The 14,106-nt window shown below is 47.3% G+C and overlaps 3 protein-coding genes across 4 annotated transcripts in view; 1 reads left to right on the top strand and 2 right to left on the bottom strand.

Moving 5' to 3' along the window:
- Window positions 1-14,106, bottom strand: part of selenoi (selenoprotein I) — a 97,353-nt gene that overhangs the window by 9,010 nt on the left and 74,237 nt on the right. The gene's annotated exons all lie outside the window — the stretch shown is intronic.
- On the top strand, window positions 131-1,882 carry si:dkey-261l7.2 (uncharacterized protein LOC569751 homolog). Of its 2 annotated transcripts, none has more exons than XM_062467962.1 (7): window positions 131-213; window positions 582-714; window positions 802-891; window positions 1,012-1,097; window positions 1,255-1,415; window positions 1,521-1,637; window positions 1,709-1,882. In XM_062467962.1, exons 2-7 carry the CDS (start codon window positions 590-592, stop codon window positions 1,802-1,804), a joined length of 675 nt encoding a protein of 224 aa, XP_062323946.1. In that variant the 5' UTR covers window positions 131-213; window positions 582-589; the 3' UTR covers window positions 1,805-1,882. The 2 variants fall into 2 exon arrangements, with proteins under 2 accessions (XP_062323946.1, XP_062323945.1); XM_062467961.1 differs by lacking the exon at window positions 131-213 and adding an exon at window positions 238-398.
- Window positions 2,198-3,460, bottom strand: irak1bp1 (interleukin-1 receptor-associated kinase 1 binding protein 1). Its single transcript, XM_062467960.1, has 4 exons — window positions 3,137-3,460; window positions 2,896-2,961; window positions 2,680-2,810; window positions 2,198-2,575 (listed from the first exon to the last, which is right to left on the bottom strand). The coding sequence occupies exons 1-4, from the start codon at window positions 3,434-3,436 to the stop codon at window positions 2,341-2,343; spliced, it is 732 nt and encodes a 243-aa protein (XP_062323944.1). The 5' UTR covers window positions 3,437-3,460; the 3' UTR covers window positions 2,198-2,340.

Genomic DNA, 14,106 nt, shown 5'->3' with positions numbered 1-14,106 from the left:
GGTTGGGCCTCACGCGACAACACCGCCCCCTGTGTCGGTGTCGCGCCACTGACACAGCGTGTCCGCGAACTGGATCCGGTTCTGACGTGGCGAGATTCAAGAGGCTCGCTGGCTGCCAATAGTCGCACGTGGGCTGCCACTATTGGGCGCATAACCAGTTTGGCAATTTTGGAAATGGAAATACGCAGGTGGCAGCCAGGCCGAAACTGAAATGTATGTAAATACAAACTGGCGAACCACACAGAGACAGCTCCACACAGAGACAGCTCTACTCCCTCCCCTATGTCCTTTACACGGACAAATGCAACAACACTTGTCTCTTCATTAGACAGCATATTTTCTCTTCCTCAATGTATAACAGCAGTTTAACGTTTATTTGACCCTGGAGTTCCTGTAAGGTAAGGGCTTTCGTAACTTGTCAACATACTGCTAAAGGAAGTAGACTACAAACAGGGACAATGTGCCATATTACATTTGTATTATGTTAATGTTCTGGCTGAACTGTTCATATAAATTAGTCAACATTAAGTGGAAAACATTAGGTATTATCTCCCTAAATGTTTTACACATTCTCACTTAAGGTGACGCCATGCCCCACCTCACACCAGCGACTATACTGCAGCTCTCACTGCTCCTTTCCGCTTTACCGGCGCAGTACCTAATCTCCCGGTGGACCGGAGCCTCGGTGGCGCAGCGCTATCATGCAACCAGACGGTACACACGGGCCACATGACGCAGATCAGAGCCACTCGCACTCGGCAAGATAAGTTGACGTCATCATCAGTGTCCCGTTTATTTCAGAATTTTGGCAGTTTGGAACGAATGGAGCGATACTTACCTGAGCGCGGACGCCTGGACAGAGTGGCTCTCTAAGATACTTTTCAAGTTTCAGTGAGTGGGGATGTGCTGGACTATACTTCGCTTTTGTATCCATAGTTGTGACTTCATGACAGTCGTGAGTCAAAGGCAGTACAGTCAGACCAGCTTTTTGCGCGTTTGCATTTCTTGCAGGGAGCTCCTGACAGGAGAGGAGGAGCCTGGCGAGTCTCCCGCCCTGGAGGTTCTTCTCCATGACAACGACCAGGGATACTTCGGAGGTGTGTGTGTGTGTGTGTGAGCCAGTGCACTTAGCAGAGCGAGAACACTGTTGCATGTAGCCAGTTGACTTCAATGAACCTATGTAGCCAGTGTACTTGACCCAGACAGAACACTTCCATTAATCTGACACGTATCTCCCATTCCCCCTCCCTGCAGCCTCCAGAACTGTGCGTAGCCCAAGGCCCCCGTTCGTGTTCATGCGGGTGGGGCAGGTGGTGATGGAGAACCGGGGTAAAATGGTGGGGGTGGTGGTGGCCTGGGACTCTGAACTACGAGCTCCACAAGAGTGGATCAACAGGGTGTACTCCAACTCTGAGGTCAGACCCCACTGTGACCTTTCACATTTGACCTCTAACCTCTATCAAGCCACACACTGCCTGGTGACGAGTCAGGTAGCATGTTTGCATCTGTGTGTTTTCCAGGAGGTTGCAGCAAAGCACACTCCCCACTATAAGGTGGTGTTCAGTGGGCCGGGCCAGTCATCGATAATGGTGGGCTACCTGCCCCAGACAAAACTGAAGAGGATAACCGGGATGAAGGTAGGTACACACACACACACGTTTCACCCCTGACCCGGAAATGAAAACGAGCGTGCGTTTGATTGTTGCAGCCGGACATCCCCACCCTGGAGCAGTACTTCACACACTTTGACGGGGAGCAGTTTGTGATGCAGCCTTGGCTCAAGGAGATCTTTCCTGAGGACTGAGGTGGTGAGAGGGGAGGTGAGAAGAGATCCAACACCATGGAAAGGGACTTACCGCTGCAGTGTGTGTGTGTGTGTGAGTGTGTGTGTGAGTGTGAGAGAGACAGGGACAGGGAAACAGAGAAACAGAGACTCACCCAAGCGAAATACTTTGTGTGCTGATGAGAAATGTGTGTTGCTGGAACCAAACTTGTGCTTTTTAAAATGGCTTCTTTAAAATGTTGTTCCTGATCAAAGTGGACCGTTCAAGGAAATACAATGAACATTCTGTTAGGTCCTGGTCCTGGTCGAACTGGTGAATCCCCTTTGAGCCAGTCTGATTGACTGAAGCAACTGTGTTCCTCAACCTCACAAACATGTGAAGGAAAACAGAATAACCAAACAAAACCCCCAGTACCCAGTGTCAGATCAAAATACTTTAGTACCTTGTGCAATAAACGACAGAAGTACATCCATGTTCTTTGGCGTCATATTTTGGATGAACGTGTGTGTGTGTGTGTGCATGTTGCTGACCGCACTGGATTATGGGTAGTGAGTTTTTATAGCTTCTTCCTGGGTCTGAGGTTGAAAGACACAAACACACGAGAGGAGACGGTGAGGGTAGGCCTGTGTGGTGGTCTCCCACCTCGTTCCTCTCTCCCTTCCTCATCTGTCCACTCCCTGGCGTCCTCCTCCCTGACCACCAGGGGGAGCCCCAACACCTGTTCCAGACGGCTGCTCATCTCACAAGCCTTCAAACGGGCGTTTTCCACGGCTGCAACACACGCGCCTCTCCTGGGAGAGCAGAAATAGACGACCCCAACGGTTACTGACACACCAGAGACGTGATCGTATGTAAAACAATGTGTGTGTGTTGTTTGTGAGTTTGAGCACGCTACCTCAGTTGGCTAATAGACTCGGCGCTGTGGTAAAACTTGGGCGTCCCAACGCAAACGCTCTTGTCCAGTTTCAGCAACAGAACGGCACACACGCTTTCCATCTTCACAAAATCGGAGAACTTGACCACAACCTACAGATAAACTACACATGTAACAAGTCAATGTTCAAATGGAAGTATGATCACCTAAGATTTTAAACGTTGATTGAAAACCTACCTCTGCTTCCATGTGATACTGGTCTTGCTCTCTGTGGATGTGTTTCCTCATCGATATGTCCTCCTCCTTTGAAAGAAAACATGTGTGAAAAATTCCCTCCTGGAATTGATCTAGCTTTTTCTATAATCAAAGTTTTCTTGTTTTTCTTTTTTTCTTGTAAATGTTAATTTAACTCTTTGCTGAGTTTAGGACCCCTCATGGCCCACCAATACAGATTTATAGGCTACATGTCTAGGTCTACCTTAACATCATGCTGCCGTAAAGCTTGTAGGATGTACTCCACTCGCCGTGATATACTGTTGGAGACATCGTTCACAGACTCCTTGTTGTTGCTTAAGCTGATTCGCATCGATGCCTTGTCGGCTTGGCACGACATTTCCGCATGTCCAGCGACTTGGATCTCCCTTGAATAGCACGGGATTTGTTGCTCAACTGATATCTGTGCACCTCGACCCATTGGCTCATCTTCGTCTTTGTACATTATCAAATTACCGGCAAGGACGCTGCTAACACGCGGGTCAGACCGCTTTCCAATGTCCATGGTTGACTCACACCAACCTTTTGCTGCTATGGTAACATTGAAAGCAGGGATATGTAGTTCTTTGAGAGAACTACAAAATCGTCTTCAAAGTCGATAGGTGGCAGCCAAGGCCTTCGATGTTATCCACAGGTTGTCCTAAAAGCGTGTTCCTACAGGTTTGTGGTAATCTTGTCAGGAAAACGATTACATTCCATTTGGTCGAAACTATAGACTATTTTAATGGGAAAACAAAAATATTTGGTGGGTCTATCTGTAAAAGTAGTAGTCTAACATTGTTGGAAGTAATATGACTGTACAACAGAAAGATAATGATGATTATTGATTATATGTTATTGTCTATAATCTACAGGCCTAATTTATAGTACATATGTACTAAGGTGTAACTAAGGTCTGTACTAAGTTAAGGTCTATCAAATGGCATTTTGTAGGCACATGCATTACTTTTAGCTTCATTATGTTGTAATTATCTACTATGTTAACAATATTCCTAATATATAATAATACTAGCCTAATAATTTGTATTATTATGATTACCTGTTTTCATAATATATAATTAATAATTATGATTGCTAGTAGGCTATTATAATATTATCATATAGATATAATACCCAAAAAGCTATAATTTTCTTGACTTTTATTCAACTGTATTTTGTAGGCCTAAACAAAAAAATTGTAATCACTATCATTATTTCAAATTGGCCAATATTATACTACTGCCTTCCAAAGAGTAATGAACGTAATAACATAGTTAGCCATTATTACCATTATGATAGCCTTTCATAGGTCTGAACTATTAGAATAGTCTACAATACATGCTTAGGTTTATGAATTTACCTTTTGTTTCTAATAATTTCATGATAATTATTCTGTTATTTTTTCATATTCCTATTTACAGAATTTGAAGATGCTGTTTCAATGCAGAGATGTGAGAATACAATACCTTTATAGAGACAATATGAGTAATGTACTGTATAAATCTAGGATATTTGGGTGATTGAGATTATTCATCATTTAGACAACTTGGCACCAAATTCTGTTTTTAGAGTTTTCTTTTTGAGATTGGCTACAGTGTGAAGCAAAGTGGTGAAAAGTATTAACCAGGATAGGCTTACTGTACAGTAGCCTATCTTGATTTAATGTATAGTCTAGGACCACTTAGTAGCCTATAGGCAATTGTAGCCTATGACTTTTCATGATGATTTGGGAACTCCATAAACGTCTGTTTATCTGAATCAAACGATATATTTAAAGAACACCGTTTGTTTGGCTTGCCTCGAATATTAAACTGTGAAACGAGCTTTATAATCAAAACCTAAAAATACAAGGACATATTTGTTGTTATTGTCTCGGGTTTCGCCGGTCCCCCGGTTTGCTCTGTGAAACTCGAGCTCTGATGCGGAGCTCCCGCCAAGAGAGATGCCGCGCTCTGCAGTATTTTCATAACCGCGTGGGTTATGTGCCTGGAAGGGAGCCATCTTATTGAAGACTGAGAGTCGAGAAAAGACCGAGATTGAGAGAAGGAGATCTCGGCGTTTCAAACGAAAGATAAGAGTACCAGAGAGGAACCGGGAGAAGAAGGGCCCCGAAGGTTCCAATATGGAAACGGGGCGAGCGGAAAGTTCCTGGCCGTTAGAATCTCTCTCTCTCTCTCTCTCTCTCTCTCTCTCTCTCTCTCTCTCTCTCTCTCTCTCTCTCTCTCTCTCTCTCTCTCTCTCTCTCTCTCTCTCCCTCTCTCCCTCTCTCTCTTGCTCGCTCCCTCTCTCGCTCTCGCTCTTTCCCTCTCTCTCTCTCTCTCTCTCTCTCTCTCTCTCTCTCTCTCTCTCTCTCTCTCTCTCTCTCCCTGCACACCCGTCTCTAACTCCACCTCTCTCTCTCTGTCTCTCTCTCGCTCTCTCTTTCTGATGAGAGTAATAAAGTTCGCAGTCTCTTGGAGGCCCTCCATGTCTCTCCATAGGCTATACAGACCGCAATCAGAGCCCCAGTTTTAATGGAGCTTTATTTTCATATTGTCCAAGAAATATCCAGCCTCCCCCTGTGCCCCACGCAGTAAATCATGTGTGTTTTTATTGTTTTTATTCCATTCTGCGTTTCAAACGCCATATTTCTATTTATGGATGATGAAGGCGTTAAAACACGCTGCGCGCACCCTTCTCAGCCAGAGCTGTCATCTGTCACGCGCTTCTTAGAGAAGGATTTGCGCGAGGCCTGCATCAAAGAAGCATTGTGTTTTATTTCCTTGCCGAATTCCCCCGTTAAAAACAGATGCGGATGATATTAATGAGAAAACACAGTTAATTGACGTGTTTGGTTGTTTCCCATTCGCTTATAATCTCAACTCTTCTCGGTATGTTTTTTTATTGGTTGATAAATTGTTTTTACTGATATTCAGCTTCACTAATGGTCAAAGCCAATGGCTTGCATTTTGGGAGACCTATAGGCCTGCCGTGGCCCAACTTGACTGGGGGGTTCGTTTGTAAAGAGCAGTATTTGGTATAAGGTAGTGAGTGAGTATTTGTGTGTGTAAGTGTTCGCGAGTGTGTCCATTAGCCTTCTTGGTTTTAATACCAGTATCAGTAAGGCACTGATGAAAAAGTCTGTGCCGTCCAACAGGCCTACTTTTTGTACAGCCTTAGCTGTTTCAGAGGTATTTTCTCATGCTTCCAGTCATTCTCTCTGTAAACAGCTAAAGTCAAACAAACAGGCCCTTGTCCCTCTTTCCTCTCGTCCCCTCAGGCACACTGCCCACGTCCACCGCCGTCCTTACGCTGTATGAGATGACTTCTACAGTAGAAGATCGCCATCTCAGGAGGAAAAAATGAACACTAAACATCCCACACACTTCTTTAAACAGGCTCACACGCACACACACACGCACAGAAGCTGAGCACCTGTAAAGCTGCCATTTCATGCACATGCGCATGCACACAACCACACACACACACACACCTCTCGACCGGCAATAAAGTGCCCATAAAGAACGAAACATCTGTTTACTGCAGGGCTGGAAATTACTCTCTCACTCGCTCGTTCTCACAAACACTGCATTTTGGGCGTGGGCATGTATCCCAACCAAGTAGAGATCTAATAGGTGACTGGATGTGACCTTCTGATGACAGTTAAAACTTTTTTTTTTCTTTTTCTGCCGGAGTGATTGTGATTGGTCAGGGCGGCTGTTCATCAAGCAGATCAGCGGGTCTGTGTTTATGATGTCATGCTTCATTAGTGTTGATGGGTGAAGGACACCCGTACTGTAGTGTGTGTTTGAGTGTGTGTTTGAGTGTGTACCTCCTTATGTGTGAGTTGCAGTCTGCTCCTGGACCATTACAATGTCTCGCTTAATCCGAGATTTAGACTAAATCTTTTTAATCACTCTCATTTTATTGATTACTCTACTTTCCAGTCTTCCTCCCCTACAAGACTCCGTCCTTCGTGTCTTCTGTCTCACTGGCTGATCTGTGTGTTTTAAGGCCTGGTTGGGTTTCAGGGCTCTATTAAAAGTTCAAAGGAAACGTTTACTACTGTAACTGGAGCTAGTCTGCACCATAGGTCTGCACTAATGAGTGTACAGAACAGCACAGCCAGACACACACACACACAAACACATGTTTCCCTCATGGGCTTGTCACTGACTGCAACGACACTCCCCACAAAGTCTGTCGTTACCACGGTAATAGTGTCTTGGTCTGCGCCAAAGTTCTGTCACAGACTTAACAACCCTTTCATCACTCTCTCTTTCTTTCTTTTTCAATTTCTTTCTTTTATTCTCTCGCTCTTGCTCTTTCTTTCTCTCTCTCTCTCTCTCTCTCTCTCTCTCTCTCTCTCTCTCTCTCTCTCTCTCTCTCTCTCTCTCTCTCTCTCTCTCTCTCTCTCTCTCTCTCTCTCTCTCTCTCTCTCTCTCTCTCTCTCTCTCTCTCTTTCTCTCTCTCGGTAAACAGTCAGTTATCCTGACATCTGAATTAGGACATCGTCGCTAGGTTTCCCATCAGGAAACTTCATCCCTTATAAGAGTTGGATATGCATGAAGCCCTAATGCCCTGTTTTCTCAGTATTATATTGGGCAGCAAATGGACAAGAAAATAACCAAAGAAATTGTTAATAGTTTCACAGTGTATCATTCTACTAACCTTTATAAACGGTTCAAATGTAATTATCTTTGTTGGGTCTGTAGAGGTCTGTGGTAGGGAATATTCCCCCTCCCAGCTCCTTGCATGCTCAACATTCCAAAGTAAACATGTAAACAAACAGAACGAATATCAGGTTCGGGGGGGCGGGGGGCGGGTGGATATGGGGAATTGATGTATTGTCTGTGTGTAATCAACTGGACCCGAGGCTGAGTTGCATGGATCCATCCAAAATGTTTGGAGGAGTGTGGAGAGGGCCTGGTTGGTTAACCCTTGCCTCCAAACATTTATAATTATCCCCTTAAATGTAGACTTGGCTTCAGAGGGACTGTCTAACATTAACCTTTGACCCTTAACCCTCCACCCCCACATTTCTGGTTCATAAACGAGTGAAACAATGTCTGATGTCATCTGCACTGAAGTGGTTCTGAGGCAATATTCTTTTATTCTTCTGTAGCGGCAGAACAAGAGAAGAGTGAAAAACTCATTTTTCAGCTTTTTATCCAGGATGTGATCCAGGGTGATAAAAATGGATGCTCAATCTTTCCAACCAAGGTTTTTACAACCATGCTCTTTCTGTGCTCTCCCTCTCCTCCCCCCATCCACACACACCCCCTGCGACGAGGGAGGCACCTGGTGCCCGGTGGCATTCTGGCCCATAAACATCCCCCCTGCACCTTGGGGCAGGAAACCCCACATACACACCTGCGCAGGCTGCCATGACGACCAGTTCCATCTGTCAGTCAGAGCACTTCTGAGAGAACCTGCTCCCAGAGACGCACACACTGCTCCCTCAGAGCTCCCAGAGGACACCGGGGCAGGGTCAGAGGTTAAGGCGCCTGATTTCCTGTCCAGACAGAGGAGGGCTAAACACCCCTCCTCCCCCCCCTCCTCCCTTCCCCCCCCCCCCCCCCCCCAGGTCCTCAACTGGTCCATGTCTCCCTCTATGTCCAGATCTGAGCACAGCTGGTTCTCCGGTCGTTTCAACATGGGTTCGAGACGTGTTTAGACATGTTTGCTTCCAGTCAGAGCCTGGCACTGCACATGCAGGTCAGACCTCAGGCTTGGAAACGGAACACTCTGACCAGTAATGATGCTTCATGTTTCTGACCAACGCCCCAAAGAGACGCCAGAATAAAAAATAAGACACACAGGAAACAAGTGTTATTTATGCACTTCCATAGATTCACTATTGAAAACTTTGTTTGCCTGTGATATCTTGGGGGGGTCTGGGGGGGGGGATAGTTAATCTATAGCCTTCTACAGGAAAGCAATGGAGATGGGGTGGTTGTGAGCTGGCCTCAGTAACAGTGTGTTGTGAGTTTGCCTGGGAGGCCTACGCTGGGCCTAGAGAGGCCTGTGGGGTTCTGAGATTAATGTGAGGAGTTATTGATGTAATGATGGAGTCATGAAAGAGTGCTCTGGGCCGAGTTGGGCCCCAACACATGAGACTAATAGAGGAACGGGAGAGAATGTGTTTGGGTGTGTGCACGCCTGTGTGTGTACGTACTTGTGTGTGTGTGTTAACATTTTGTGTGTGTGGTTTCAGCTGAACCGGAGGAGATTGACGATGCTGTGAGACGTTTTACATTCAGCAAAAGGGAAAAGGACTTTAGGAAGTGTGTGTGTGTGGATTTACTCCTCACAGGAAATGCCTGAAACTGTGTGTGTTGGGTTCCTTTCTCAGCTGCTCAGTGGCTGGTTATTAGTGTGTAGCAATGTAGGGGAGCGTGATGGCTGCGCGGTTGGAGGGTGAAGCCTTGGAGGGAGGGGGCGGGCGAGGGGGCGGGGGAGGGAGGGGTTGAATAAATACGTCTGATATTAGGTGGGTGCCCACACAGTCACCACCCTGGGGTCTGTGTGTTTGTTGGGAGGCCTGTGTTCCGCCAGATACTCATGTGAACCCCCAGCAGGTGATGACAGGGCCTCCTCCTCTCCCCCTGCACACCCGTCTCTAACTCCACCTCTCTCCCGGTCTCTCTCTCTCTCTGTGTGTGTGCGTGTGTGTCACTCTGGTTCGAGGCTAATGTTAGAGTGATTGACAGAGCAGCGGTCGAGAGGTGATTGAGAGCAGTTGTGGGAAGAGGGAGACCTTGCAGCCCCAGCCTGGGGGCTCTGCCTGTGCAGACAGAGAATGAAGACTGTATTCACCATACGCACTAACACTCCATGTGTGTGGGATACAGAATTGTGAGCTGATTGGCTGCTCCTCCTGTCAAATAAAAAGTAGATGAGTATTCAATTCATACCTCCCCTCATCTCATTGGTGGGCTACCCCAGGAAGTAGAGAGCGGGGAGCATGCTCATGCTCTGCGGATGATGTCATAAAGAGGAGACAGACCCTGGCCGCCCCTGACTGATATGGTGATGCATGTGTGTGTGTGTGCATGTGGTGTGTGTGCATGTGGTGTGTGTGTGTGCATGTGGTATGTGTGTGTTTTTTATTGTGGATGGCTGATTTGGTATGCATGGCTCTTCCTCTCCCATCACTGTTCAGTCTGGCTGCTTCCTGAGGGCTGGTGTTCAGTCTGGCTGCTTCCTGAGGGCTGGTGTTCAGTCTGGCTGCCTCATGAGGGCTGGTGTTCAGTCTGGCTGCTTCCTGAGGGCTGGTTTTCAGTCTGGCTGCCTCATGAGGGCTGGTGTTCAGTCTTGCTGCCTCATGAGGGCTGGTGTTCAGTCTGGCTGCCTCATGAGGGCTGGTGTTCAGTCTGGCTGCTTCCTGAGGGCTGGTGTTCAGTCTGGCTGCTTCCTGAGGGCTGGTGTTCAGTCTGGCTGCTTCCTGAAGGCTGGTGTTCAGTCTGGCTGCTTCCTGAGGGCTGGTGTTCAGTCTGGCTGCCTCATGAGGGCTGGTGTTCAGTCTGGCTGCTTCCTGAGGGCTGGTGTTCAGTCTGGCTGCCTCATGAGGGCTGGTGTTCAGTCTGGCTGCCTCATGAGGGCTGGTGTTCAGTCTGGCTGCCTCATGAGGGCTGGTGTTCAGTCTGGCTGCCTCATGAGGGCTGGTGTTCAGTCTGGCTGCTTCCTGAGGGCTGGTGTTCAGTCTGGGTGCCTCATGAGGGCTGGTGTTCAGTCTGGCTGCTTCCTGAGGGCTGGTGTTCAGTCTGGCTGCTTCATGAGGGCTTGTGTTCAGTCTGGCTGCTTCCTGAGGGCTGGTGTTCAGTCTGGCTGCTTCCTGAGGGCTGGTGTTCAGTCTGGCTGCTTCCTGAGGGCTGGTGTTCAGTCTGGCTGCTTCCTGAGGGCTGGTGTTCAGTCTGGCTGCTTCCTGAGGGCTGGTGTTCAGTCTGGCTGCTTCCTGAGGGCTGGTGTTCAGTCTGGCTGCTTCATGAGGGCTGGTGTTCAGTCTGGCTGCTTCCTGAGGGCTGGTGTTCAGTCTGGCTGCTTCCTGAGGGCTGGTGTTCAGTCTGGTTGCCTCATGAGGGCTGGTGTTCAGTCTGGCTGCTTCCTGAGGGCTGGTGTTCAGTCTGGCTGCCTCATGAGGGCTGGTGTTCAGTCTGGCTGCTTCCTGAGGGCTGGTGTTCAGTCTGGCTGCCTCATGAGGGCTGGTGTTCAGTCTGGCTGCTTCCTGAGGGCTGGTGTTCAGTCTGGCTGCCTCGTGAGGGCTGGTGTTCAGTGAAGAGCCTGAGGTCGATAGGCTGGACGTTACTCAGGTTTAGCTGAGGGCTTTTTCTTGTCAGCCTTCCTCTCTTCCTGTGTCAGTGAGAGCTGCTGTGGGGGAGACAGGGCCTGTTGCCTGTCAAGGTTCAGAAGAGACTTAAGATGGTAGAGGTGTAAACCCACTGCCCATGTGCGAAGGGGTGTCACTTTTTCCCTGGCCTGCAGACCCACTCACAGATCAATAAAATTAATTTAAAACATTCACACTCTGCCATCTGAAATCAACCATTTAATGAGTCGCTGTTCCTGTAAAAGTGGAAAAGGCCCCTTCAGATTTATTAGAATAGAGAGAGAGAGGGGGGGGGGGGGGAGGGAGGGAGAGGGAGAGAAAGGGAAGGGGAGAAACAGGAATGCCAGAGAGGAGAAGGAGGAGGAGGAAGAGAAGAGGGGAACTATTGGGTCTTTGTTTGGATCTAGCTCTGAATAAACATTTTAAGAGCCACATATTGACAGCAGGGCCACAAAATGAACAAATAAACATCGAAAATATTTTCTTGATCTGCTTTTATGACGAGCATAATTAGATAGAGGCAATTGGATGTTTTTACAGCAGTGTGTACAGAATGTCCGGACTATAAAAGACAACTGGAATAACTCGATACCGTTTAATTAGTATTTTATTTAAACGGCCAGTCTGTGTTATTGAGATCATTTCTGCCAACAGCAGAATGGCAACAATATATGTTTCACTAATGACATAAGCGTTTCACAAATAAATCTAAATACTGAGTACAAGAAGGTCGCCTATTGGGCCGCCGGCGACGTTCTAATGACGTTCTGTTCCCTGTCTCATGAGGGTCTGATGAGGTCATCATTCCATTAACGTTATTTATTTTATACCAGTATACAGTCATATAAACTACATATCTTACGTCTTATTGAATTACCGAGTACGAGTGTAATTGAGCCAAACATTGGTGAATGAAGCTTGACAGTTTTGCAGAGTGTCGAGGGAGAATCAGAGTGTAGTGTAGTCTCGCCTTTAGTGGGACGTGAGCAGATTCTCACACCCTTCTTTCCGTGTATGGTGGCCTGAGTTACTGGCCTCCGACCGCCCTAGGACCGCTGTCCCTCCCCGGGTCCTCCATCAGCCTATCCGAGCTCAGGAACACGCTCCATAAACACACCTTACCATGTCCGTCCAAACCTCCCTTCCTCCCTTCATAAAACCCAGCCGATGATTGGTTGATGCTGATGGAGTGAACCGTTTACCGGCAGCATCTCCCGGCCTCTCCTCTACCGGCCAGCGGTCCCAAGGGAGACCAAGCAGAGAGGAAGGAAGACAGATGAAATCATCCTTTTTACTGCGATGTCTTACTTTGGGTTTACATTACTATATTACGAGGTAAATCCCTTTCGCAGCTGTCAGAGAGAGGAGAGTTTCATGAGATCACGTTACCAGCGCGCTCTGCTTTTATGTGGCAGCAAAGAAAACGTGCGTTCTAACTAGCGCGTATGGAATCAATTAGCGCGCGCCCGAGCAGACCGCAAGTTACCGTGCGCCAGGTGTGACGTTATAGGGGCACTGCGCATGAGCGCTGAGACAGACGTCGGGGTTGAATCTCACTGACAGATGACGGTGCGCTCCTCGGCAACACACTGTCCGGTTAATGGGAGGGCGTGTTTTACTTGTCGAATCTGTTTGTTTGAAGAGCCCTTGTTTCGTTGTGAACAGAAAGGTAACCAAACGTGTGTGACTCTTGTGTGTTTGTGCTAGTAATGGTTTGTGTGAGTGTGTCTGTGCGTGTGTGTGAGGGGGGGAGGGGGGAGAGAGAAAGAGGGAGAGAGAGAGAGAGAGAGAGAGAGGGAGAGAGAGAGAGAGAGAGAGAGAGAGGGAGAATGTGTGTTTGCTTTGCTAATGAGGTTTAATTTGATAAGCAGTAGGTGGATTTGTCAGCGCTCAGTCCGTGCAGTCAAATGGGCCCTGTATATTTTGGATAAACATCAGCAAATTCACAGCAGGTTTTCTCACTGGTGTGTGTGTGCGTGTGCGTGTGCATGTGCGTGTGGACTGCAACAAACACCTTACCCAGTAGTCTGTCTGTCAAATACTTCCTGTGAAAACATGGTGATATTCACTGCATTTGTTAGTTGCCGTAGTATACAGTATATATACACTTTAAAGTATACAGTAGATGGCTAGTAAAAATATTAGCTTGAGGTTGGAGGCATTGGAGGACAGATAGGAGGAAGAGGAGGAAGAGGAGGAGGGGGCTAGGGTTAGGGGGCTGTAATGTAATCACAACAGATGAGGAAAGCCAAGGGAAACAAAGGTCTCACTCTCTTCCTAAACAGGATGAGAGAGTTAGACCACACACACACACACACACATTATACACACACATATAGACACAAACACACACAGACACACATCTATCATGTATGTTCTTCAAGCATTTGCTCAGTCCTGTGAAACACACACACACACCATTTCACATTGGGTAATCCTTCCATGAATGGTCTCACTGTGCTTCTCTTATCTTCCTCCTCCTCCTCCTCCTCCTCCTGCTTCTGAGAAGGAAGCAGACAGAGATATAAGCTCTCTCATCAGAGATACGATATTACTGCTTATTCTCACACACACATGCATACAAACACACACGCTCTAGATCCAGATAGACAGATCTTCTCAATCCTGTCAGCTCTTTGAAGACAAATGCAGGCTATCACTGATACATACTTTACCATGGTATTGTATGCTTGTGTGTGTCTGTGTTCTATGCATGTGTGTGTGTGTGTTCTATGCGTGTGTGTGTTCTATGCATGTGTGTGTGTGTTCTATGTGTGTGTGTGTTCTATGCATGTGTGTGTGTGTTTTGCCAGGTGCTGCGTCAGCGACAGTGTGTGTGAGCATCAGCTGGATACCGGAGAGGAGAGGGGCACTATCCTTCATCACAC

This window comes from Osmerus eperlanus, chromosome 8 (assembly GCF_963692335.1).
Source record: "Osmerus eperlanus chromosome 8, fOsmEpe2.1, whole genome shotgun sequence".
Classification (NCBI taxonomy): domain Eukaryota; kingdom Metazoa; phylum Chordata; class Actinopteri; order Osmeriformes; family Osmeridae; genus Osmerus; species Osmerus eperlanus.
The sequence above is the reverse complement of the archived record's forward strand: the minus strand, read 5'-3'. Positions and strand labels throughout refer to the sequence as shown.